This window comes from Mesitornis unicolor, unplaced genomic scaffold (genome assembly GCF_000695765.1).
Source record: "Mesitornis unicolor isolate BGI_N332 unplaced genomic scaffold, ASM69576v1 scaffold1795, whole genome shotgun sequence".
Lineage (NCBI taxonomy): Eukaryota > Metazoa > Chordata > Aves > Mesitornithiformes > Mesitornithidae > Mesitornis > Mesitornis unicolor.
In genome coordinates this window covers 103-27,769 of record NW_010185955.1, presented here as the reverse complement: position 1 = coordinate 27,769, position 27,667 = coordinate 103, and the positions used below count along the sequence as shown (strand labels likewise).

Here is a 27,667-nt window from a genome sequence, read left to right as displayed (position 1 = left end):
CAGCGAAATGTCAGGATCAAGTTTGAATATGAAGGAGAGAAAAGGTATGCACCCAGCCCAGTCCCCCACACATACAGATTACCCTTTTTACCCAATGTCATCCTTCTGACTTCAGCCAGCTGCAGATGAGCTCACAGGAGCATTAGTTCCCCTAAAATCAACTGTAGTTTTATATGCAAGAGCCTTGCCTCATCATCCCGTTTCCCACAAGGACCTCCTGGGATTTGCATCCAGGCAAAGTGGTTCCAGGCTGGAAGTCATTAAATCCCTCTTACCAGGGACAGAGGGTGCACTCTTGGATCCTTTTTTAAATTCTTGAACCGTAGCTGAGCTGCAGCTCTGCAGAAATGTGTCCTTTGAATGGCAGCCTATGACACTTACTTAAGATAACCAGACTTTGGGCATGGGTCCCATAAAAATAGAGCTGGGAGTTCAAGCTTGCCCACCCTTCCCTGCTTGACTTTTTCATGGAATCACCTCTGCTCAGTGCTCAGTGACTGTGGCAGAGCAGGACACAGGGCTGGAAACTCGCAGGCTGGTGGCCCAAGTTGCACATTAAAGCCAAAGAAAATGTAAGTAATGGCACCGTAGGACTGTACCTGCTATTTTGTACCTATAGCGCTGCTGTGTGTGATGGCAAAGGACTGTCACAGGATACCAAACTGTGTTATTCTCTCTTCCATCCCTCCTCCCTATTCAGAGCCACTTGATGGAGAGCCAGGAGGTGATAACTCACTGACCAGTGCCTGAAGCTGGTTTCATCTCCAGTGCAGGGCTGCTGGACTTTCTTCTTTTCCACCTGTACCTCACAGCAGGGGGAGGAGCAGAAGAGCTGCACTAGGATTTTTGGTAGATATTCTTGCAGGGTAGGTCAAGTCTTCTCTTGGGCATAGCAGACAAGCAGCATTTCTATGAGTGTAAAAGCAAAGAACAAGCTTTGTGCTTCATGATAGAAATGTACAGGTCCTTGTCTCTGAATTGTCAGTCTAGTCCCAAATTCCACTGTGCCTCTACTAAACTGAGACTATAACTGTATTTGTTTGTCTATACAGGATTATCCAGTTTCCAAGACCAGTCAAGTTCAAAGAGGTGGTGCAGAAGGTCACAGATGCTTTTGGACAGACGATGGACTTAGTCTGTGTGCACAATGAGGTACTGTTCTTCTTGCTAAGAGAGTTTTAGGGTGCCTGATGACCACTTCAGAATTGAGCAGTGCTTTGGTCTTAAGGCCTTAATTTAGTGTCGTGCATGGATGTGAGGAAAAATTATTTGATTTTGTGGTTCTTAGCTAGTGAGCATACAAGAGCCGTTGTCCAGCCGTTTTCCCTAGAAGGGGAAACCCTCGGCATCTGTTTTGGTGTGCTTGGGGTTTTCTTGTGAGGCATCTTGCCATGAGCTGGGCAGGCAGCTGGAGCCACCGGATTCTTAAGGTGGGTTTGGCTTTGGGAGGGAGGAGAGGGCCAGATGACAAATAGGTGGGCTTTTATGCAAAAATTATTTTGGATCTGTCCTTGCTTGTTCAAGTATAAATTGCAAATGACTAACAGCCTTTCTTTAAAGAATGACTGGAGAGGGAGGTTGTGAAGAGAGCTTTCTCTCTCTTTTTTTTCCTCTTTTTTCTTTTGATCCCTTCTGTTTCAATGGAAATTTGATCCACCAAAAAGCTGCTATTCTTTATAATAGGTACCTCATGATACCAAAGTGTCTGCTGGGTTTTGGCTTTGAATGCAGTCAGGTTTCTAATCTTGGGCATCCTCTGACGGCCCTCCCGGGAAAAGCCTGCCATTGAATTCTTCAGGAATGACTCATTTCATTCCAGGTTTCTTTCCACTGGAAGAGGAATTTTTTCCAACAACAGCAAACAGAAGCTTAAATAATGCATTTTATCCCATGTTACAGACTCTCTTCCTGGGCATGTGCACGGCACATAGCAGGATCATGAGCAGGACTTTGGGTACTCCTGACTTCTTAGAGCTGAGGAGAACTTTCAGTGTTTTACTTTTCTATACATAATTCCTCCTGGTGAGAACCTACACATTTTGAAAGAGGTTTGAGCAGTAGAAATTCAGGGTTGTTTTTGTGGAAACACTATAAACAAGTAAAAGTGACCTTTGGGGAGATGGCCTACATGTCCACATGGTTGACTCTCCAGCATCTGGCTCCTAGTGAGTTCTGGGTCAGGTTTTTGAGTCTCAAGACTGCAAGTCTCAGAGGTAGCCTGACCACAGACTATTACAATTAAACATTTCACCCCTTCTTTGTGCTCAAAGGCAACTGCGCAGCAATTTTTTGTTGTCATCAGATGTTTCTCTTGCAGTCGCACCTTGTAGGCCAGAATTACACTGAGGTCAAGAGACCTCTGCAAAAGCTCATTAAATGGCAGTCCCTGTCCCAGTGAAGCAGGAGTCCTGAAGCCAAGATGAGGGAGATGAGCCTGGCAGCTGGGTGGAGCAGGGGCACACATGAATCACATCCTGGTGGGCCCATGGAATCGGCAAGCTTGGGCTGGTACAGATAAGAGAGGAGCCTGGCCGTGGGTGTACCACAGGGGACGTGTCTGAGTTTGATCTGTGTGCACTGCTGAGCCACTTTGTCCCATCTCCATCACCAACCTGTGACCCTGGGCAGAGCACTGAACCTCCATGTGCCACCAGTTCCCTTCTGAGCCCCCTGTGCTTGTCTCCTCTGAGGCTGTCCCTCAGCATCGTTCTGGAGGGTTAGAGAGAGTTAAAGCCTAAGGACGTGGTAGAAGCTCCATTACGGGGAGGAGGAGAGGAGAGGTGTTTAAAAGCATATTTAATGCTTAATGAGAGTTGTTGGTGCCAGTTGGTCCTGCACTGGGCAGGAAGATGAACTAATTGACCTCTCAGATTTTTCCCCAACCCTGTTTCCTACTATTCTTTGGCTTTCTGTGGTGTCTTACAGAGTGAGATCTAGCAAGGCTGTTGTGGTTGGTGAAAACTCGCCCTTTGCACTCACTTTCTTACGCTGCAGTGGATTGAACTGCCAAGTCCCATACTAAAACATCAGGCTCCAGGAGAGTACGCTATTTAAAAGCGAGAAGAAAATCTATTAAGCTCTATTTAGTGAAACTTCTGTGTAGGTAAACTTTGCTGTTCACCACAGCTGCTCACTCTGTAGACAGAAAAACCCCATTACTGGAAATGCTCCCTGGCAATTACCTCCGTGGTTCTCCACGAGTCTATATTTAGTTTTGTTTCTGGTGGGTATCTGCTCCTGATATCCCTGTGTGCCACAGTCTAGAAGCCAAACGGAGCAAAAATTTACTTGCCAGATGTGGGTAATATGTAAAGCCAAGCTAAATACTGGCTCTAGTCCTTTTTACAGGAGGGCAATTGCCACCTGGTGTTTTTGGCTCCTCTGAAGCAGGCGTGCAAACGCGTTAATGTTGTGACATTGGAGTGAGATGGAGTGACCTGCAGAACATTTTGTTCAGAGCAGCAGCTGAGGGATTGCAACTCTAAGCACTTGCAGGGAGGTCAGTAAAGGGATGGGTGAGCAGTGGGACCACATTTACAGTTCAGAGTCAAGTTCTACATGGTGGCGAAGTGGTTTTGGGCAGCAGCTCTCCACCATTCTCATTTCTGTTTTCGTGAGTAGAAGAGAGAGGGCTTTTTGGCTTGATGCACCTGTGGAGCCCTTGTGAACTTCAAGAGAGTTAAGCAGTGCACCAAGAGAATATTCCTTAAGCTCTGCTGCTTAAGGAAACAGGCTGTGAGGACAGCTGCACAGCATTTGGGAGACATGTTCAATACCATCCTTGTCTGGTGTCTGCGGTGACCATGGATGATTCATTCAGATCCCAGAATTTAACCATGAACCATGGTCTGACCATTTACTCCACTGCCCTACTGAAAGCCCTGAATAGTTGGTATCTGCCTGGTGAGTACTTCCCTTTCATTCACCTCCAAACCCTGTCCCAGACTGGGAATCTGTTTCCAGCCCTGCTTGAGAGCCCAGACAAGACTGGTGCTGGTGTTCTCTGTAAACCCTTCAGCTGGTTGAGTCCCTTGCTTGGGAGGTAAAGGACATCTTCCTGAACTCTGCTTTTCCCCATCTGGTTTGGTTGAGAACTCAAGTCTTGACAGGCTGTGGGACATCCTGGGGCAAGGGTTTCTCAGGTGTTCCTCTTACAAATAACTAAATAGTTTTCAGATGAAGGCTGCACGACCTGATTATCCCTCTTCCTGGCTGAATGTGCCAAATGCTTTGCTCTACAGTCTCATCTTTCATCTTTTTGTAGAAATTTCTCAACCACATTTGCATGCCTTACATCAGAAGAGCACTCCTAGCTCAGCCTGGAGTTCATTGCTTAAATTTTTAGAGCCGATCTTGTGTTTCCTCAGCAAATACCACTGCTTCCTACAATTACACCTGGCAGCTTCATTTTCTCACCTGTGAGTGCCATTTCTGGATATCTGACTGACCCGTGCATGCTGTGGGGGTCCTGGGTCTGGACCCAGACCGTAAACTCCTCAGAGCAGCAGGTTGCATAAAGCTTAGGTGTTGCAGTGCTCCTTTGAGGATCTGGCTTTTAGTATCTCGAAACTGGGTGCCTAAGTTAGGTGTAAGCTCACGACTGCCTCTTGTCCACATCTGTGGAGCTTGGCTCTTTTGGTGGGATGACGATGTTAAGCCTGATGTTTAACATCTGAAATAGGTGGTCTCCACGTGGCATTGCAGATACTTCCCTGTCTGCAAAATGGGGATGAAATGCAACCTTCCTGTCACACAGGAGAAGAGAAACTCAATCCAAATCTTGAGGTGTTCATACTACAACCACGCAGGCACCTAAGAAGGAGTTTGGTGGTCTCAGTTGGTGGTCTTTGAGTTGAGGACATGACTGTAGCAGTCACCTGAAATGAAACCTCATCTCCATTGGCCAGGGCCCACAGCCTTCCCTTGACCTGGTCACCCCCAAATTCCTAGCCTCAGTGCACGCAGTCTGGGGTGTATTTACCTACAGGCCAACAGCCAAAGCCTTGGCAGCACCCTGGGATCCAAAAGGTGGACACAGGTGGCTTTGGAGTGTCCTCTGGAGCGGCTGATCTGAGGGGTGTTTGCTGTGGCTGTTGGCATGAACCCTGATCACCCCAGAGCTGCTTTTCAGGAGTTCTGGGCAGCTGTGACTCCCAGTAAGACCAATGAGAGCCTACAGGGAGCTGTGGTCACTCGGTCCCTTTGGTAGGTGGAACTGCTGTGTACTTTGGCATGAACATGAGTATAACACATGCTGTGTTGACAGGATTCAGTGCCAATGCCCGAGGCAACCTACAGAGGCTGAGGCCTGGTTTTTATGAGATGAGGCAGAACGCCCCCGAATGAGGGGCAAAATTTGTGGCTTTAATCGTAGCCCAAGGCAGCAGAAGGCCACAGAGCCTCTCTGAAGCACAGCTGTGTTGGGTGTTGGGAGCTTTACAGGCTGTCTGCAGGACGTGGTTCACCACACAGCGATGCCATGAGGGTCAGATTCCCTCTGGAGATACGAGGGCAATAGTCTGCCACTTACCAGGAAAACATCAGGAGCTTTAGCTGACTGACAGACACGGCACTGTGTAGCTCTCTTCTATTTATCTTAGAGCAGAAGCTGAGTTTGTCCTGCTGGGAGTCAAAGAAGCGGTTCTTGGAGGGAGAGCAATGCACAACTTTCACATCCAGAGGGAAGAGGCTCTCATTTGTGAGAAGTTCCCAGGTTTCACCTAATGCCCAAACACTGGGGAGATGGTGTCAGTGCGCAGGAACAGGGGCTGCAGCAGTAGGGAAGGCCACTGAGGATCTACCAGAGTAAATCCTGGGTGCAGCTCACTGCTTTCTTGGAGCACCGTTGCATGACCGTCACCTAGGAAGAATCCCAGGAAAAAATGTGTGGGGCTGCTTTAGGACGTGGTAGCAGCAGCTCCTGCCTGCAAACTGCAAGATCAGAGCAGCCCTAGAATAGCAGGCAGCAAGCCCAAGGCTTCATCTCAGCCCTCTCCTCTTCCCACCAGCAGAATTGTGATGTGACCTTTAAGCTCTCTCCTTGCAGATGTTTTTTGTTGTGATTTTTTTGTGTCTGTTCCTTAGTAGATGAGAACTTGGAAACAAGCATTAGGGCATGGGGGCTTTGTTTTCCATCCGCCTTCTCAGGTTCCTCCCTCATCCCCCGATTCCCAGGCTGCTCATGGCAAGGATCTGGCTTCCTCTGTTTACCCAAAAGTGTGACACTGCCATGCTCCGGTGTTTGTTCAATCCCTTCCAGCTCCTGATCCCGCTGAAATCCCAGGAAGATTTGGACAAAGCGATGGAACAGTTGGAGCTGAGCCCTTCCCTGAAGAGCCTGCGGATCCTTGTGAGCGCTCCAAAGAAAGCGAATGTGAGCCTTTCACCTTCTCTGCTCTTTTGTGTCCGGAGATGTCTTGTTATTGTGTGGGGGAGTGGAAACGAGCATCCTGACTGCGCAGAGCAGAGGGCAAGCTGGTCATGAGAGGGGTCAGCTCCGCTGCTGGGAAATCCTCCTGTGGTGGCAGCCCAGAGACTGAGCTCAGCTCCCTCTGGCTCCTCCTGCAACCTGTGAAGGGTTAAATCACGTCCTGACCCTCAAACAAGTTTAAACCCCAAGAGAACCTCTTGTGCTTTCTGTCTGGGGATGCTGTCACCATCCTTTGCAGCTTCCTCTCCACATACAGGGTGATGCCCTGGGCCTTACCATGCTGGGTGACTATGAGGATCATTCCCTCCATGTGGTGCTGCAGTGCTAAAAGCCAGAGACAGCAAACTGGAGAATCCTTCAGTCTCATGCAGGGCTGTCTTTTTCCCCCATATTTATTTATTTGTTTTTCCTGAGCTCAGTGGTTTTGCAGTTAAGCCTGTTAGCTTGACCTCGCCTGCACGGAGCGTCTTGCCAAAGCACATGTCGTGCTGCCCCAAGCACAGGCTGTAAAGCAAGGGATTTGCAGATGTTGCAACTCTGTTTCTTCCTTATATTTCCTAGAAGTACTGGAGAGATTGGGAGTCTTAAAACTCACATCGGTTGTCCTCATGCGACCGCTGGTGCTCGCAGCTCCTGGAACTTCTCTGCTCCTTTTAAGAGACTCTTGAAATGTGCAGGGACCAGAGACCCAGGGGAAAACTGAGCCATCAATTGGGGTTTCCTAAATCCTGGGCAGAAATGGGGCGATTTGCCTTAGGAACTGCAGGACCATTGCAGTATTACGAGTTCACTGCTTGGAGCAGAGCAGCCAGGTCGATTCATGCATACCTTTGAGAGAAGGTCAAACTCCCTGAAGCATGTAACCATGCAAGAACATGTGGTTCTGAGGCCATTCATAAAATTATCACAAAATCACAATGCACTGTAGCATGTTACCTTAGCATGACTTGACCACTAAAATTTAAGTGACCAGCTGGGTTCTCGTTTTGTTGCTTTCTCCCTGATCCATCTTCCATAGCAGAGCCCAATTCTCCAGTCTCTGTTTCTCTGCTCTGTTACAGAGGAGCCTCTGCAGTGCCCAGGCTGCCACTGAAGTCTGTGGAGCAAGGAGGAGAGGCTCTGATTTTGGGACTACAAAATTGGGTTCAGGGCAAAAATTGGGCTCAATCTCTCGATCTGTCTGGAAATAATGCAGTGTGGAAACAGTCTTTTATAGAAGATATCCGCACTTATCATTATCAGCTGGAGCCCAAATCTTATCTTATTAGAGTGCTTCAATAACAGATGTGAATTGTTTGTGAATGATTTTTGGATCACCCTAGATTACTTACATGCCTTTTTTTTAATGGTTCTTGGGTATTATGGTCATGGGGAGCCAAATACACGTTGTGTCTGCAAGAGCTCTGGCAGAGTCTGATCATTCCGTCTGTCTGATTCCCAGCTCCTGCAGCCAAACAACAGTAAACAGCACGAAATGAGGATCTCCAGGTCCATGGGTGATATCATGGGATCCCTGTACAAGGACTCCGAGAGGACGCGGAAGTATTCAACAGGTGAGTGAAATGCAACGCCCTGCACGCTGTTTTGTGCTGTTAGAAGCTGGACCACCATCCTCTTCCTCTTCCCTGTCACAACCTTGTAGCTGCTGCAGTCTGGATGGCCACTCTGATGTCTCCCACCAGTAGCTCAGTGCAGTTCCTGCTGGTGAAGTGAAGTCTGTGGTAGTTGCATTTGTGGTCTCTCAGGAGAATGGATGCACGCAGTGTTTTGCAGTGGTCACATTTCAGATGAAGGGGAGCATCCGTTTCCTTCAGAGGTGCTGGCAGTAGATACCTGCAGCCTCTGAAGCTAGGCTGGGAAATGCCTCATCTCTTCTTGCAGCCCTACAGGCACTGGAGTTTGTTCGTAGCCTTGTGTGGTCTTTTCTTTGGTTTTCTGTGCTTGAGTTTATGCATTTTTTGTTTTTGAAATGACAAGCGCTCTTGATAAGCTGCCTGCAGGACCTTTTGTGTGCTGAACCTTGTAGGATTTTATAGTCAACTGGATGCCTTGTGCAGAACTGGCAGAGCACCCCACAGGACTGTATAACAGGGATATAATTATTCATATTGCAACCTGTAGGTAGGATTAATGATTTTGTCACACAGTGAATGTTCTCTGCCATGTCTGTGGGTGCTGCTTACAGGGTAGTTTCTGCAGATTCCTACTGCTTTCATGTATTTATTCAACAGCTGTAGAAATGACAGCATCAGAAGCCTTGAATAAAGTGGGGCCCTCCTATCCAAATGTACATGAAGATAAACTTCATCCTCCAAAGATCCTCTGTACTTATATGGCAGTAAACACTTCCAAACCCTTTTCTCTGTGCAACAAAAGACCGTTTTTCTCCGAGGATTTGCCCTTTCTCTGCCTCATAGCCTGTGCTGTCTTGATAACGTATCCTGTGGTTTGCTGCCTCTCAGACAATGATATATAGGAAATGCCCTTCTAGGGCCAGTATAGGTCCTTGTGCAGCCATACCCAACTCTTACTGAAGCCAGGAGTGGGTGGTACATGTACAAGAGCTCTCTTTGGGCCTGGTGTTTGGATGTGCCAGAGGTGGTTTTTTCTATTGTGTTGGTTTTTTCTAGCTCACACGGCTCTTGAGAGTTTGCCCAGAGTTGGCAGAGGCAGTAGATGATTCTGAATGAAATGCACACACAGATACGTGGTAAGGCACAGAGACTCAGCAGAAGCTGTGCTTGGGCAAAACATCTCTGCTGCTCTGTTTTTGGCACTTGTTAAGCTGTTAATGTAAGCCAGCAAAGAGCTGTGGCACCAGGAGCTGTCCCTGATGTGTGAACCGAGCGTGATGGGCAGAATTGATCCCATGTGGAGCTGTGCTGGCAAGAAGATAATTCTTGCAAAGTTAGACTTTCCTGCTATGCCATGTGTTGGCCTTTCCTTATGGCTTTGAAGCTGCAGTAATACCAAGGTCTGCACCCCTTACTGTGAGGTGTCACTGCCTTTAAGAGCATCTCATAGATAAGACAAGGCAGGGGAATGAAGAGGCGTCAGCTCCACAAGGGTGAGAGCCTGAGGAGCAGAAGGCACTGACACCTTGCTTAGGAGGTGTTTGCAATCCAGCAGATGCAGGTTCTTTGTCTCCTGAGTCAGAACTGGGTAATCCCGCAGCTGGGCAGAGACTCCAGGGAGCTGAAAGGGAGAGCAGCATTTCAAATGCAGCATAAACCTGAAAGTCAGTCAATAGATGGACAGAAATGATCCCATGGTGTTCCCTGGAATGGGGATTTCACTTGATGGATAGTCAACAGGCAGGGATTTTTGTAGGAGAAACCATTCTTTACTTGCAGTCGCAAGGTATTTCACAGCATTTACTTCTGCTGTCATCAGGGTGGTTGCTATCAAGGGAGGCTCATAACTCCGTTCAGCTTTTCTCTTGGAGCCATGTTTAAAAGGAGATTTAAAGTGACTTCATGAAGAAAGGTGGTTTAGGGTCATGTTCTCAACATTTCTGAGATGTCTCATGTTTTTCTGCTGACTCTGCCATGTTAGCAGCAGCGAAAAGTCATAAAGCTGCGTGTTGTTGGCACAAGCACATGGGAAGGGGGGTAGATGTTCTGGGGGAAATTTGGTTATTTTTGCTTCTGCTGGACAGAAAATGTCTTCACTCCATGTCCCTGAAAAACCTCATGCAAAGTCAATATTTTCTTCTTTTTTTCCCCATAAACTTTTTCAGTGGAAATCACACACACACACGCACACACACACACACACTTATTTTGTGGGTCTCTTTTTTGGAAATGAATAAGGTTGCCATCTCTTAGTGACCAGCATCTGCAAATGTCCAGCCAGGAAACTGGTTAAAATGTATTGGGGTTCTGGATTATCAGATTACTGAGGGTTGTTTTTATTTACTTTGAGGAAATACATATTTCACAATATGACCCACAAATTATTCAAGAGTCCCATTCCAGAATCACTGTTTCTGTAGGAACATTTACCAAAAGCTTTATTCTTTTAGTTTTAGGTGCTATCTGTGCTGTTAAGTTCACAGGGCCAGCACGTGGCTGTTAATGAGGTTGCTTCATCGTTAGCACATTCCCTGGCCAGCCCTGCACCAGTGACTGCCATCCCAGCAGTGCTCGGGTACAAATTGGGCTAGGATCCTGTTGCAGGAGTTGGGATGGATGAGACCCCTCTAGTTTGAGAAGAGGAGGAGAATTTGGCTGTGCGTGTCATGCCAGCTGTTTTAAGGCTAGAAAATGGACTATCCTTCTTATTAGTATAGAAGTACCTTATAGATGGGTGAAGCTTTGGGAAGGACCTGCCAGGGCAGGCAAAGGGTGAAGCCAGGGAGCGCGGAGAGAAGCCAAGGCTGGCACAGGGGAGCTGGCTGTACGTGCAACACCATGAACTCTGCACATACTGCACAAAAGACACTTCTTAAATAAAAGTAACAGAAGGGAACATGAAAGACCCCAGCAGATGCCAGCAGTGACTGCAAGGCTCCGTGCTGGCCTGCTTCACCCTGCCTGGGACGTGCTGTGCTTTAGTGTCCAACATATGGCTTTACATTAGTGTGTGTAACATGGAGCAGGAATCCCTTCCCAAAGCACCTTGCTCCAAAGGGTAACTGAGGTCAGCTGCTTAACCAGTGCCAATCTGCAGAGTTTCTCTGAGTTCAGGAATCCTGAATAAAGCTGCTGAGGTCTGGCCAGCATTCGACTTAGAAATAAGTGACTCACAGCCTGCCCCGTCCCAGTCTGAGGACTGGAGCTGACATGTCCTGGGGCCTACAGGATTACAGGCCCTTGGGGGTCTCCTCTCTCTGCCTGATGCTGCTGCTGTTTGAGTATTAGGTCAGGTGTGCAGATGTGTCAGGCACATCTGGATTTATCTGGCTGTTTCTTTCTCTGCCTCTGGGTGGGTAAAGCAGCATTATCTACTATATCCAATATGCCTTATGTTGCTCCCACTATGAGTTAAGCCTGCCATTGAGCACCACAGTTGTTCACGCTCCCTGGCCCCTATGTTCCACACCACCCCCCCCAGCAGCACTGAGGTTGCCTGAGGTTTGGTTATTGGGGCTGGAGGGAGCTCTGCTCCCACCACCTCTCTTGTTCCTACCAGGCAGATGGGCATGCATGGATGTAAAGCAGCAGCAACCAGTGCTCCTGAAGGTGTGAAGCTGCATAAATTGCTTTGAGCAGCTTTTCCACCCAAACAGCCTGACCAAAAGGGATCTGGTTCAATCCAGCAGTTTCCAGGCGTGCAAAAGCCCGAGCGTTTTGTTTAACTTCCTTGCCTGCTACGTCTTATCCCCTTTTACAGTTTTTGGCAGGAAATGTGACTCTGGAAGGTCAAACACAACTGACCTGATGACTGGAAGTAGTTGTTACAGGCAAAGGCTTAATGTGAGATCATGCAAAGTGTTTGCGCTTGTGATAAATCTCATTTAACTCCGTGGGTTCAAAATCAAACAGGACATGTACAGCTCTGTGTAAAATCCAAGTCGAAGACTTCCTGGGCAGTGGGTGGGTTGCTGCAGCGAGAAATCCCAGCACTGCACGAGCAGACCCACACCTCATAGCAGCAGTAACAGAAATACTCAACAGAGCTGAGATACAGCCCTTACACCACCCCAAGTCCTCCAGCAGCTTTTTGGAGCCAGAGCCACCCGAATGCCTTTATGCTGCATTCTGGATTGACATCTGCTAAGCAAACCGGGGGATGATAAGGCAGTGATTTATCCAGGGTGCCCGAGGCGTTGAAGGGTTAAAGGTTTGTTTATTTATCTTCAAAGAGAGGATGCCGTACTTCCCAACCGGTTTTGTTTTTCGGGCTGGTGGAAAGCCAGTTCATTATGAGCGCCGCAGCACTCGGGAGATTCTCTCCCCTTGATCTTGGCGTTACTTCAGTTGGGCTTTTTTTCGCTGCGTTCTTATCCTGCAGGAAATCTGTGAAGGAGAAAATAGGAAGAAGAAAAAAAGTCACTCAAAGCCGTATGACTTTTCTTTTTACAGTCTGAGCAAGGAGTCTGGAGGGAAACGTACCGTGGGACAGAGATACCTGTGTATTTGGTATAAATCCAGCCAGCCTGATTTAGTGATCTTTAATGCTGGTGTGACACTCTTAATGTTAGAAGCTCCTGATGTGTTTCAGTTCAAGTGAAAGGTGAGGACTTTGCCTTGAGGTGTTGATCTCGCTGATGGATTCATGGCAGGGATCAATCTGGCCCAGTAACTCAGATGCAGAATAGCAGCAGCAGAGGCAGAAGTGTTGTGTTGATTGATCAGCATTGACTTTTCATGATGGGATAGGCCCCTTCCAGTACCTTTCTCTTGCAATATTGTGCTTAGGCTGGGCATGTTGTTACCAAATGGTAGCAATGAGCCAAAAAGTTAGCAAAAATGCTGCAAAAATAAATACAAAGTGTAAGGAAATGCATCTCTCTGTGCTTTCTAACTGTTCAAGGATGTGTGCTTTTTTAGAAGTCTGCTTGAAAACAAGTTGTTGTGTTGTGTGAAGACTCACATTGCGCAACACCAACTGGTTGAAGCTCCAGCGCAGAGCAGCACGGGCCTCCGTCAGCAGTTGCTGGCCATGAAGTGATGACAGCCCAGGGCTGGAGGGGAGGGACTGCAGCAAGACAAGCAGAGCCAAGCCTGTGCATCTGGGCTGAGGGAGGGCAACGCTCGCTGAAAAGGCACAAGGAATTGGTTAGGGTGGATTTGGGGGAGTAATGGGGAAGAAGGAGATGTTTGACATGAAGAGGATGCGAAATTCCCTGTGAGGGGTGAAAGAGAAACCCCCTTTGCCAAACAGGTTTGGCGGGTGCCTGCGAAAACCCTGCTCCCTGTGCCAAGGTGTGCGATGCGGTGCAAAGCCCCAGGGCTTTCCAGGCAGCTCTGACTGGTGTGGAGGCTCTGCCAGCAGCAATTGTGGAGCCTCCAGTGCTACAGCCCTCCCTTGGCAGGAGATGGGACGGCCCGATCCCCTAGGTCATTCCCCTCCCTGTGGTTTTTGGATTTGAGGGTTGGTTTTCCTTCCTCTTTCATTTACGGAAAGAGGAGAGAAGAGGGGTATCTGAGTGCAAATTGTTTTCCATATATGCAGTGTTTAAGTGAAGTTGCAGCGGGTTCACCCGGGCTGTTTCCCAGTGATGTGATCCAGGGAGGAAATGCCCAGAGGTCAAAGAGTGGAGGTGGGTTTGGAGTTTGCGTTTTGCTTTGAGATTGACTGATTGTATCACCACAAAACTCCGGAGCCCTTTTCTCTCTGGCATTGACAGAGCATCTGGATACAGCGCACAGCTCTTAGGGTCCAGGGTAGGTTGAGGGTCAAGCCTGCTGGGTATTTTGTGGCCTCACAGTAACAGACTGTCCCTGTTATAAAAGCTTTCTAGGATGCCCATAAACAGTATCACATCTCCAGCCCCTCTGTTCCTTCCACACAAGTTCAAAGCCAGCAGCATCTCCAGGAGGTCTGTAGTCCCTGGAAGGAATTGAATGTGGCAGGTCCTCTCTTTGATCCATGTCTTTCTCATGTCCTAGGCTCTCTGCACACCGGCCGGAGCTCTCCACCCCCGGGGAGCGTTCCTGAAGAGCAGCAGCAGATCGCTCGCCAGGGATCCTACACCAGCATCAACAGTGAGGGCGAGTTCATCCCCGAGACCATGGACCAGAACGTAAGTGGGGCCAGGGCGTGTGGGTTAAACTGGGGCAGCATCAGGCACGAGGCAGGCTGTACTGGGAGTGCCGTTGCCACCGGTGGGCTCTGTGTGTGGGGCTCAGACTAGCTTTTTCCAGGAATGGATGCCCTTGGGCTTGACAGGCTCAAGAAACAGCGGCTCTGATTTCCAGGAACCCTGAAAGTTGTCTGCAGTGGTGATGGCAACATGCCCGAGCACCTCAGGTAGCCCTGGAGGAGCGTGGATCTGGCACACATGTGCGCGCCAGCTGCCGGGACCTCACGGCCGCAGCCTTCCCAGGTCCTGGGAACCATGAGGGAATGTACCAAGAAACCGATTGCCTGCGATTGCAACAGCCTGGGGATGTCAGCAGCTCTTGCTGCTTCCCGTGAGCTGTTTCTGCCTGAGCTTTAGTTACAGCTCTTGGCTCTGCCCACAGCTTCTCTCTCTGGTTTTGTGTCTCTGTCCCTCTCCCATGTATTTTTTTTTCCTCTCTTAATAAGGAGTTTGTATATTCCAGTCCCTCAGTAACAAAAGAGCAGCTAGTTCATCATCACAGCAATGAGCAGCACCTCTTCCTCCAGTCAATTTGGTACCCACGATGGGGGACACTGCAGTGTCGAGGGACCAGAAGAGGAGCAGATTATGCCTCCCTCACCATTTGCATCTCAGCTAAAGCTACGGCTCCAAAGAGCTCTGTATAGGTCTTGTGAAGTCAGCTGGGCTGTCTGAGCACACAGTTCATTCTTGCAAAGCTTTTGGAGGGGCAGGACCAAGATCCACAGTTTGCAGGAGGGACATGGAGGGACATCTGGAAGGCACTAAGCTCACTCCAGCAGGCTGCTGTGGTGGCCTCCAAGGATCTTGCCTGGGGAGATGTGTATTTCCTGCGTTCAAGTAGCACCCACTAGCTCCGCTTTAGTGTGCGTGCTGTGCCAGTGTTTCCATGGCAAAGTTGTGTTTTCAACGGTTTATTATATAGCCATTAATAAAGTAAGAAGTCACTCCGGGTGAGTCTTGGCAGTGTCAGAGTGCAGATGTATCTTGTGCTCCTTGCAGCCAAAAGTTGGCTTTCTATTGTTTTCACATGCCTTCCAGACACGTTTGGTTGGATTAAGACAAATTGCGTGTGCGTGCAGGAGGAGGGTCCGCATGAACCCCCCCTTGGGTGTAAATCAGCGCAGCTCCATGGACTGGTAATGGAGCTCTGTTAGTGCTCGCTGAGCTCTGAGCCTGCTCCTGATGAAGGTTCCCAGATGCTCTCTTTGCTTTTCCCCAGCATGTGGGTGGCCTGCTGCCCTTCTCTGGCAAATTAAATGCAGGAAAAAGGAGTTTTGGGGGTGTGTTGGTTTTTTTTCCTCTCTCATTGAGCAGCCATGCTTTGCCCCATATGGTCTTTGCTCTCAGAAAGTCCTCGTGCTGCAGCTTCCATATGGGCCTCATGGAAAACCACTCACAAGCTGGTGCTTGCTGCTTTTTGGGGATGGCCTGTGATGTAATTGCGGTCTTTGCCTTGAGACCTGGTTGGCAGATGGACAGACGCCGAGTATGGAGCCTGCTTGGACTTCCAATTTTATGCTTTCAAGAAATGAGTCCATTTCAGCATTATTTTAACTGCTGGGAGAGACTTGGTATGGCTGGTGGAGAGTAGGGTCTAGCAGGGGTCTTGCTCCTCTTTGGCTGGAGCACTTTGAAGGACAAGGCTTTGGGGTAAAAAAGAGGGAAGCAGAGAAAAATCCCACTTTCCAATTGGGACCGTCCTGCCAAAACAATGCGAGCTGTTATGACAACTGATGTGGGTCTGGGAAGCAGCGAAGGGTGACTGCAGGTGGTGTTTAACCCTCATGGCTCAGCTTTCCTGGGATTGACCTGGGTCTGGGATTAGCGAGTCCCCACCATGGGTCTGCAGCCAGCAGGACACATGGTGCCAACCGCAGCACAGTGTGGCCCTGAGCAAGCTCTGCTCCGTGTAGAAGTGCACATTGCCCCTCGGTTTGCCACTCAATACAAACCCTCTATTGTTACTGAGCAGCTATAAATAACCCCGTCCAGCACAATGTCTCATCCAGGAAGCAACACAAATGCAGCTTTTGACTCACTGAGCTAGCAAGAGCCAAGCCAGTTCCTCCAGCCAAAAGCCCTGGTGATGCTTTGCTTATCACTGGAGAGGAAGGCTGGGCCCATGTGCCAGGGCAGCTTGGGGAAGTCAGGAGTCCAGGGCTGTGATCTTGGCTGTGGAGCACAACATCCACGCGGCCTTGGGCACATCATTTGTGTCCTGATACTTTATTATTACTATTATTTTTTTCACAAGCGCTTTGAGCACTTCTGACTTCTCAGCATGGTTTGGACATCAGGATGCTAATGATCTTTGCCTCAGTTTCTCTACTAGCAAATAGCAGTTGGAAAGAGCAGTAATCCAGAGAGGGCATCGTAAATGGATTTCCTCTGGGAAGAAAACTTTTGTTAGGTTGGATGTCATCTCTACTGGAGCTGGTGTAAATCCATGGGCTTCAGTTGACCTGCAGAGGTCTGCTAGCACTGGAGCTTGAAGAGTGCATGGTTTTATTGTTTCCCCTTTTCTTTCACTCTCAGATGCTTGAAGCTTTCATCAGTCCCGATGGGTCACTGTCTGGGAGCTGCCAGTCGCTGGACAGATCTGTGGACAGGTGAGTCCTGCATGTCCCCATGTTCACCAGCTGAACTGCAGCCTCCACTCCATAGCAGGAGAGGAACAGGGTCAGTGGTATCCTCTGAGGTTCCTGTTGGGATGAGGATGCAGCTGAGTAAAACAAGTTTATCCCGAATGCTAAAAACGAGGTCCTACTGCAGACATCTGTGTGATGGTGTGATTCAAACTGCAGGAATCTGAGGTGGACAAAGTAGCTGGGGATCTGGGGACAGCCTGGCTTTGTGTGCCCAGGTTTTCTGCCTCAGTCAGATCCCTCTCCTACCCTATGGCTTTCTGCAGTCACTGGGTCAATACTGGTTTATATATTTATATATACATATATATATATACATCTCCAGTGCATGGAGACTTAGCCTCTCCATGCTTCCTTCTACTCCCCAGGCATGCTGTCAGCTCCATTGTCAGCTTGTAAATTCGACAGCCCCTGTGTGCTGCCAGCAGCCGCAGATGTGTCAGTCAAGGTGCTGAGGACACCAGAGGAGGAACAACTAAGTTTAGCTTCTCAGCAGAAAGTAACTAGGACACGTTGTACTAACACAGGCTGCAGTTCAATAGTTGGTGCGGGTGGTTGGTCCAGGCTCACACGTGCACAGCAACTGTATGTCTGTGCATGATAGGCTGTGTGTAAGACACGGTGTCCTTTTGGGAAGCTGTATATATTTTTTTCCATCTGCATCAAAGATTTTCTTTGTTTTTCCCCTGTTCCTTTTGCCGTACACCATCAGGGCTGCATTCCAGCAGGTCTGTGCTGTGTTGATTTGGTTGTGTGGCGTGCTGCGGGTTTGCAGCTCTGTGCGCTTTGGATCTGTCTCAGCAGCAAGGTCCATTTCCTTTCTGTGGCTTTTAATAATTTCCTGTGATGCATTTGCTCATTGTTATGGCTCTGTCGAAGCTGGATTCCTTGTGCTCCCGGCCTCAATGCCCCAGCTTCGCTTTTCCATGGATTTTGCTAGGAAGAACAACAGAAGGAGCACGGCCTGGTTACAGTGCTTTATCATGAACCAAGAGAAGAGTGTTAGACATGTTTGTGAGAGGGAAATATGGCCTCATTTCACACACAAACAGGCAGCTGTGTTCAGTCATGGGGTCTCAGAGCTGAAAAAGGGACGAGGAGGGCTTCTTCAGAGGCAGAAAGAGGAGGAAGTGTGAGTATTCCTGCAGAGACGTAGCTGAGCCCTTGCTGCCAACTGCTTGAGATGGCGTTAGCCTCAAGAGGGCAGAGCAAGTCACCAGGCATGGTGACCAGTCTGATGCTGAGAAATAGCATGACAAATTCCTCTTCCCCTAGCAGACCTGTCGTGGTCAGCCAAATCCACTCTTTGATCAGTGCATCTGGTGGTATAGCCTGTCCTAGCTGAGTGTAATCACTTCCTAATTCATTTCACAGTCTTTCTGGTATAATAAAATGTATCTCTCTCTTTTAATCCCTTTGCAGCCCTCCCTTTACCCAAACCCCTGTTCCTGGAAGGAAGAGTCATCCCAAAGACAGTCTTGACTGCCTGGGTAAGCACTCTTGTGGATTCGTATTTGCTTAAAAGTATAAAAAAGAATGTAATAAAGAAGCTGGATAAAGGCTGTTAGAGGAGTGGCACTGCATGAAAGGTAATTAAAAAAATCAAGCAAACCAGCTCCATTGCTTAGGTTACTGCAAAATGACCCTGCAATGATCAAACATGATTGTTCTCTAAAATCTAAAGACCCAGAGCATCAAACACAGGCAGGGCTGCTCTTGCCATCATTAACCCTTCTTGGCTCTGCAGCAATAGTGGTAGCATTAAAGAAACTTTGGGCCTGGTTTGGGAACCAGTTTGCAGCAAAACCAGTCCAAACTGGGTGGCCAGGGCCCTGAAGCAAATGGATGCAAGCAAGTAAAGCTGTTGAAAGACCAGGGATGAGCTGTGTGTTGGAAGAAGGTGATGAGGGGGCCTTGCTCTTGTATTTGGAAACAACTGGGAGGCGCGGAGAAGCTGGAAACAGCCTCGTGGCATCTCCTTTTGTCTCTGTTAGTACCTGCGAGTTGCACTTTCAGGATCCCGATGTCCTACATAGCCAGACCCAAGTCCCAAATCCTCTAGGGAGTTTTACTTCTTCCGCTTGCATTAAAAGTAATCTGTAATAATGCAAAGAATAGAGAAGCTGTATTGGTAACTTGCAAGGATACTGGGTTACTGCTTAATCACTTCTGAACATCTAGCTGGTTAAATCATGGAAACTCTGAAATATCATAGTGACTTTCCCTATTAAAAATGAACAAATGGCAGTCAGCCTGCAGCCCGATAACTCAGTTCTGGCCTGAGGCAGGGTGTCCAGATTGAAATACAAACACGAAGCTGCAGTCAGTCCACGTTGCTGGAGGTTATAATGCATCCCTAGCGGTAGGGGAGGCATTTTGCTCCGAGACACCACTTGGCATCGTCGCTCACACGTGGCTCGCCCAGAACCTCTTGCCCTGTCCTTGTTGCTTTTCTTGCTGACCATATTTCAGCCGTTATGTGCTCCTCTTGCACGCTGCTGTCATGGGGAAATCATGCCGAAGCACGGCTGAGGCCAGGAACGGTCTCCAAGGAGCCACTGCTGGCCCCAGGCTAAGACAAACAAACAATCAGAACGGGCTGTGTCATTGGGGCTGGATGGAGGAAAAACAGGAGGTGAAAGATGGGGGGAGGGAAATGATAGATATTTTAATCTCAAGTTATTCAGTGCTACTAGCAATGGCTTCCTGTGCTGCGTTTTTTTCCTTAAAAAAGATGCCCTTATCTCACATGCCCATCCATCTCTCTCATAATCTTGCATCTAATCTAAACTCTGATGGTCTTGAATCCCTTCTGTATATTCTAAGTCTGTCTTTCCAAAGTAACTGAAGTAAATATAAGAGTTTGGAGCTCTGGGAGTAATAAACTGGTCTCGGGCTTTTAGAGGTTAGGAGTCGCATCTGAGAAGAAAGAGGGCAGGGATTGTCCGGTGTTAGCCAAGGATTTTTTGCATTTCCCTAGAAATAGGTGATATCAGAGCAGAGGTTTTGGAGTAGATGGATCTGGGCCTGACCTACCCAGCAGTTCTGTTTCCACACTAATTTTTGTGTTTTCCATGTGAAGATAAGATGTATAGTGCTGTGTTTATGTTAATCCCCTGCCTTGTGTTTGACCAGTGTGGGCCAGGGTCCATCAAGTCAGCAGTTAAACCTCTTTGCTTTCTGGGGACCGAGGCTGGTGTGTCTAACCCTCATTCTCCTCTAGGGAGTGTGTGACTGTGGACAGATTTTGAAGTGTATGGTTGTGTAAATGAACAGCGTATCACCTCGTTCTTGCCTGTAATTTAGCATGAAGACCACAACACTGTCCTGTAAGAAATGCTCTGGGCATTTGATGCTGATCTCAGAAACACGTCTCTTCTTCCCTCCTGACAGATTTCGACATCCCGTTCTGTGAGAGGTTTGGGAAAGGTGGGACCTTCCCGAGGCAGTACCACCTCTCCCAGAGTCGCAAGGACTACAGTGATGGTAAGCAGTGATGGAGGGAGGTGCTCAGTCCAGGATCTTGGTGGGTTGTGGCAGTGCCCAGGACTGGAGAGCCTTGGGAAGGAGAATTTTCTATTACAAGGAGGAGAACCAAGTAATTTGGGATTCACTTGCGTATTCTGAAGAGCTTCGTCTGTGAGATCTTGCAGGTCTGCTCTTGGGAAGTGCTGAGCAGCTACAGCATGTGTGGAAGTCAGTGCTCAGCTCCTTCTCTGCTTATATCTTAGTGTTTTAACTTAGCCACGTTCATGGTAGCATTTCTCATCCCTGGCGATATCAACCTTTCTGTTCCCCTAAATGGCTTGCTTTTGAGGATGCTGCTTTGTGACCTTCACAGCAGGTTTCTCACAGAGCTGTACGAAATCCCCTAGCAATTTCAGGGTAGCAGCATCTGCTCACATCTCTGTTTCAAGCTGGGGAGCTCTGAGCTTTGGGGATCACTCCATCACCTCACTGCTGCACCTTCTTTTGCTGTATGAGACTGCAAGTGATGGGAGACAAAACTAAATAAGAATCAAATTCACTAAAAAAAATAGTGAGGACATGCAGACAGCATATTGAGCCTTCCAGAATGAACTTCATCTCTCACTGACACCACCCTTGTGCAAGCAGTTACCATGAGATCTGGCGTTGCTTGCATGATCATTTGTACTGTGGTCTTAGGGGATGCCAGGGGTAATTTGCAATGTAAATCCTTGCCTGATCAGACTTTAATTGTGATTAAAAGCCAACAAATATCCTAATGTAGTTAAACTGTTGCAAGCCCCTCTGGAAACATACACATTAGATGTAATGCTTGCTGTTAACAACTCTTAAATTGAATTGAAAATGTTCACAGGGCTTTGCTTCAGTTCCATTAAACTTGTTTGGTTTAATTTGAAGAGGTGCATCACTGGGTCTGGGCAGTGATGTGAGAAGGTGGTGCTAGGTGGATCCAAGCTGGTGTGTGTGTTCTTGCCATAACTCTCTCCCTTTTCTCCCACAGGCCGCAGGACTTTCCCCAGGAGTTACTTCCCACAGGAGAACCTGTTTCAGCTCGTCCCTTCCAGCCGAACCAAAAGCTTCAATGGTGACAGCAAGCTCAGCACCTTGCAGTATGACGAGTGCAGGCCCAAATGGTGGAACAACTGTGAGAAAGGCCTGCAGGTCTTCAGCACCTCCCCTACGAAAGCTCGGAACTGTAAGTGAACCAAAGCCGCCGGTGTCTGAGGTCTTGGTACATCCAGGTCTCCACACAAAATCGAGTTACTGTGTTCATCACTTGCGGAGTTGCAGAGAATTGCTTGTGTGTGGGACTGTCAGTATGCCCACACAGCAGAAGCTTCTAGGAGGCTTTGGATGTGGTAGCAAAAGCATCCACAGGCTCTGTTCCTTGGCTTACATTGCTGTCACCCCAGCACCCAAAGCTGGTGTTGCAGGATGCTCTGCTATTGCAAGACTGCCCATGCTATAGAAATGGGTGCATTCTGTGCCTGTTCAGTGATGGATAACAACCTAGGAATGACCAGTGAGATAAAACTCATTACTGGTTCCTGTGTGTGTTGCTGCTCAGCTGTGCTGCATCCTGCTAACCCCTCCTGTAGCAGCGGAGAGAAAGTCCAACATTGGCTAAGAAAGCTGTTTTTGGAGGAAAGACTCTTAAAGAAATGTAACTATTCTGGGACTTGTTTCTGCTTTATACTAATGCATACTGAGAGACATCTCCCCCACACACCAGTGGCACCAGTAGCACTAGTGCAATCAAAACTGGCTTGTCCTGGTGCCCCTGGCAGAGGGTGGCTCACTGCCTGCCCGAGTAAGCTCATTGTGAGCCTGATCTGTGCTCTGTGGGGTCAGATGGACTCTGATGCTGAAGTCTCCCTGCTGTGCTCTGCTCTCAACCCTCCTCTCTCCCATAGCCCTGCAGGCACCTGTGAACTGGAGGCTGGGGAAGCTGCTGGGAAGAGGAGCTTTTGGGGAAGTTTACCTCTGCTACGATGCTGACACGGGCCGGGAGCTGTCGGTGAAGCAGGTGCCTTTCGACCCTGACAGTCAAGAGACGAGTAAAGTGAGTACAGGGCTGGCTGGAGGCTGAGGGTAGAGGTGGCAGAGGGGTTCGTGTCCCTGATGGAAGGCAGTGTGTGCAGACAGGATGTGGTGTTTGCCCTCTTCAGAGTGGTCCCAAATGGCTTGTGGCATCAGTCAGCATGCTCTGGTGACTTCTCTAATTCCTTGGTCATGTTGGCCTGCTCTGTCTCAGGTATCATCTCTTGCAGGGCTGCCTGCTCTTCCCTTGTTTCAGCCTTCTCGCTGCCTTCACTTTCATTCCACTCTGGCCGCTGCATTAGCTTTGCTGGTGTCTTGATTCACACCTTTCCAGATAAACTCCTTGAGCACAAGTAGTAATAACAATACATAAACATATCACAAAGCCCAGCCCTTGTGTATCCCGTCTGTCTTTCTCCTCACCCTTTTCTTAGGGCAGGGCTCCTCATTTCTGAGCCTTGTGTGACTGATGTCCTCATGAGCAGCTTCACAGGTGCTGTGAAAAGAGTGCTCAGCATTGAGCAATATTTGGATAATATTCCCTAAGTAACCATTCCCTTTCGTCACGGAGCACGTCTGTTTTGTTGCAGGAGGTGAATGCCTTGGAATGTGAGATTCAGCTGTTGAAGACTCTCCGTCATGATAGGATAGTGCAGTACTACGGGTGCTTGCGGGATCCTGAGGAGAAGAAACTGTCCATCTTCGTTGAATACATGCCAGGGGTGAGCTGTGGTTCCTGCTGCAGATTTCCTGCTGAAGATTGTCCTGAGCGACAGAGAATGGATTTAGACTGCCCTGGAGTTCGGTGAAGTTTGGATCTGGAGTTAAACTGCTCTGTATCTGATCAGCCAAACCAAAACAGTGGCTGCATCCATAAGGCTTGGGGAAAGCTTAAGTTGGGAGTGAATCGTTGTGAAGCCCCTCAACATGCAGTGGGTGAAATCAGAAGCCTTGAAGGCAGATTTTGGGTTTGAATCCTGGAGCAGGGTGTGTTCACAGTCTGGAATCTGAACGTGTTGAATGTGGGACGTGATCCAGACTCCAAACACTGTGGCCTGAGCCTATCCTTAAGTATTTATTGCAAATCCCTGCAGGAAGAGCTCATAGTACAACTGTCCACCCACAGCTGTCACCAATTATTTAAGGCTTTCAGCATGTGTATATCAGAACCACTGCTACTCACTTCTCCTGTTCAGGACAGGGCTTCTTGTTGTAGCATTATCCTCTCGTGCAGGACTGGGTGCAGTTTGTGACTTTACTGATAGAGGATGAAGTTGCCCTGGGGAAAAAGAAGATCAGAAAGCTTTGAGAGAGTGTAAGCAGGGGCTGGAGAATGTACACAGATTAATTGAACATCTCTTTCTCTGCAAGCATGTGAATTAACATCAGCCCTCTGGACAAAGTATAAACCAGCATAGCACTATTTACACTACTGGAGGATCCGCTCTCCTAAGTCCTGCCTGCTCAGCTGGACTCATTCCCCAGAGTGTGGGAGAATAAGCCCTTGTTTATACAGAGATCTGTAAGGTCAGAAGGGACTATTAAGTCATCTGGTCGCAAGTGATTGTGGTCATTAGTAAACGTGCTAGGAGCTCTGCAAACGTGAGTAATCAGGTGGACTTCCATGCGTTTGAGCTCCTTCCAAGCTCGGTGCTCCCTCTCTCCCTGTGGGCAGACATCTCACTTTCAGGCCGTACCACGGGGCATGGACCCAGAGGAGTAAACCCCGGGAGTTTCAGCAATCCCCTTATTTTGCAGTGTGCCGATGTTTGTTAGCAGCCAGGAAACCAGCATTTGATGCTGGGGCAGTGTCCAGCTGGGCTGGAAGTTGAGTGTTTGTTTTTTTAATGATAAACCAGAGCTCTGACCAAATACAGATTGACTTCCCTGCTGCAACAACGGCTCAGTTCACAAAAGCAGCCCAGGGCTTTGGTTTCCAAGGCCAGTGGAAGTGAATGAATTCCCAAACCTTGCAGGACATCAGCTCTGCAACGCTGGGTCTGGCCAAGCTTCTGATTTAGCACAGCCAGCTTGGCAAAATCTTCACGGGGCCAAGCTTGGGTGCACCATTGGCCTGGCATTCTTATGGTTGCCCCCATTAAAGAGTTGACTTTGTATTTTCTTTTCTGCCCTGCCCATAAACTATATATTTTTTAAATTTATACTTGGAAAACAGAGTGATCTCTTTGACCAGATGTCTTGAAGACCCTCCTTGTTTGATGTCCCCCCATCAGGGTGAGGGAGGCCAGGATAAAAACGCTTGTTTGGTGGTGGGTGCAGGAACATACCCTGCATACCAGTTGTATATAATTTCAGAGCATCTCAGGTTACTTCAGCAGCACTCTGAAAGGGAAAGGAGAGGCCCATCCACAGGATCACCACCAGCCCAAAAAGAAGGCTAAAACAGTAGCTGGGCAGAGCAACAGCAGAGGTGGGTGGCTGTGGAAAAGCTGATACAGTTTGAGTGATGGACTTGGAGCAGAGCAGCCCACTGTTCCCAGAACAGGACTATGGCAATCTTGGCTCAACCCCAGAGCTGCAGGACAGGCAGAAACAGGATGAGTTTCCCCTCCAGCTAGCCTGGTAAAATCAAACCAGTAGGAGCCTGCATGTCTGGGTCAGGAATTCAAGGCTGGGTACTTCGAAATTGGCCACATTGGGTCTTCTCGTTGAAGCAGTCCCATCTGGGGCTGATCATGTCCCTCATGAGTCTGCCTGCCTCCTGGCAATGGGTGGTCTTTGCTGTGAGAAATTGTGAGGGGAGGCTCCATAGAAAACTGACTCTGAAGAGCTGGTCGAGCTGGTCCCCTCAACTGAGTTGTAGCTCCTCGTCAGTTTGGCCCCTCTCCAGCCACTAGAGGGGGAAAAAGATCTGCAGCGATGGCAGAAGGTAGCACTGATACCCATCAGAGACCGTACCTGTTTCTCCACTGGGATCTGGGACGCAGGAGACAAGTCCTTGCGCCATTCAGCACTTAGTGGATTTTTATCTTGCTGTTTCTACAACACAGGGTTGTTTTCTTCCTCAAGCTGGAAGGCAGAGTGGTCAGGAAAGTTGGAAAAGTCACTGTGACGTGATGTACCTGGTCCTCCTGGTCCTCACAGTTGATGTGTGTTGTTTGTTTGCAACAGGGCTCCATAAAGGACCAGTTAAAAGCTTACGGTGCTCTGACCGAGAACGTCACACGGAAGTACACCAGGCAGATCCTGCAGGGAGTCTTTTACTTACACAGCAATATGATTGTCCACCGGGACATTAAAGGTGAGTACTCACATAAGAGGGGCTTATTGCTGGCTTGGATTTGTTCAACCCAGTGTCCTTCCACTCCAGTATAAATCCTTGTGCAAAACACAGTGCTGGGATCTGGTATTTAGAGTGTGGTTGGCCTTCACCAACTTGAGCCATGAGAATCTTGAACAAGCAGCTGAAACCAAAAGCTTGTGCTATCTTCCTGCTTGGGAAGCCCAGATTCAGTACTGGAGAGGGATTTTTGTTCACTGCCTTTACACATCTGAAAACCTGGTGTAGAACTGAGAGACCCTGGCATTCAGAGGGCTTTACTTGTGGGGAGGATGATCTGTGGTCTCCCATTGCCCTTCGTGCTCTCCTCGCTGTAGCCTCTTCAGCTCACATTGCTGCTTTTGTCTCTTAATGTTTTTGTTTCTTGCTTTTCACCCCTAGGTGCCAATATTCTGCGAGATTCTGCTGGAAATGTGAAACTTGGAGATTTTGGAGCCAGCAAACGCATCCAGACCATCTGCATGTCTGGGACTGGGATTAAATCTGTCACGGGAACACCGTATTGGATGAGCCCAGAGGTTATCAGTGGAGAAGGCTACGGCAGGAAAGCTGATGTGTGGTAAGGAATACAGCAGGAACCCCACCACTGCCACTGAAATCAAACGATCCCTTTAGGAAGTTGTAATGGGAGTAACAGGTGTAATAAGTAGTTGGAAGATGGAGCAATGTGAAGGATGGAAATGGGAGCTAAATGTTAGGATCAACCATGCAGATACCCAGAGGGACCATCTTGTAGCTGAAAGTCCCGAAACAGCAGCACTGAGTCACAGTTTGCTTTTGGACGCTCTTATCACGTATGAGGGCCATGTGCAGCTTGACCCTGTAGCTGCCCCTTTAATTCTGGAAAGTAGATTGATAACAAAGTTTGCCAAAAACTAAACTCTGAGCTTTAACTCTGAGCTAAACCCAGCTCAGAGGCTCAGGGGGATCTTGTGCAGCCTCTCAAAATCTGCGGGATGTTTGCATGGGACTCAGGTACGACGACAACCAAAATCATCAGCTGCTTGTGGGTATTTTGTCTGTGGAGGATGTCAGCTGGAGCCTGGAAGAGTTGGGACAACGCTACTAAACATCTCAGTAAATGAGGAAGAAGCACTGTCTTTGCAGTGTGCTTTCCATTGGGTGCCCAAGCAAGTAGGGTCAACAAAAAACAGTCCCTCCAATGGAGCCCTGCTTGAGGGGGAAACCTGGGGAGTCATCATCCATGTACCCTGCAGCTCCTGCTCTGAATGGAGGTGGCAGAGAGGGTCCCTGCTGAGATGAGGACTCCTCAGCGAGCAGAGGGAACCCTCTCAGGCTCTTTGCTGCTCATTTCGGGTGCTCCTCCTCAGATGCACGTCAGAGATGAAGGTGGATATAGGTGAACATGTTTCTTTGTGGGTCAGCTTTTTGGGGAACTCTGTGTGATTGCTGAAACTGTGGTGTCTAAACTCATGTCTGGGTTTCCCTTCAAGGGGTGATGCTCTGATAAGTTGTCCCACATCCTTTTATGAAGCCTAATACCAAGCAAGCACAATCCTAGAGCAAGTTAGGCTTCAAATGCACAGTGTCCTGGTATACTGGGACAGAATTTTAGAGTTGGTTTTCTGTTGAGGAAAGCTGCAGTTTTGTAAGGACCACAGCACTCTATTTCATGGGAACAAGGTCGATACAAAGTTTGTTACAGCTTTTCAGCTAATAATTCTGGTATGCAGGTTACCATAGCAATCAAGGTCTTTGACAGTCTTGAGTAACCAAGTGCAGAAGTTAGGAGGAGCAAAAGCCAGGGCAGATGGCCAAGCTGGCCAGAAGATTTATCCTATACCATAAACATCACATTCGCTATAAATTGGGGAGTTTGCTGGGGATGGCCCTTCTCTTCCTTCTTGTCTTCTCTTCCCCCCTGCTCCTTCTTCTCTCTTCCGTGGCTGACATCTCGAGAGGGACTTGTTTACCATCCTAACCCAGAGGCTCACTCCCCCACAATATTGGCTGATTATATTGTGTGTAGATATAGATATAGATATAGA

At 48.4% G+C, this 27,667-nt stretch overlaps 1 protein-coding gene across 1 annotated transcript; it reads left to right on the top strand.

Moving 5' to 3' along the window:
* LOC104534481 (mitogen-activated protein kinase kinase kinase 3-like) lies at positions 1-26,217 on the top strand (the record flags this gene model as incomplete). Its single annotated transcript, XM_010184975.1, has 13 exons — positions 1-44; positions 1,053-1,152; positions 6,260-6,373; positions 7,872-7,983; positions 13,987-14,120; positions 16,719-16,792; positions 18,251-18,318; positions 20,222-20,314; positions 21,318-21,512; positions 22,231-22,379; positions 22,948-23,079; positions 25,490-25,619; positions 26,040-26,217. Coding segments are annotated over 13 exons (1,523 nt in total), but the record flags the coding sequence as incomplete, so codon positions are not given.
* Between the last annotated feature and the right edge of the window lie 1,450 nt (positions 26,218-27,667).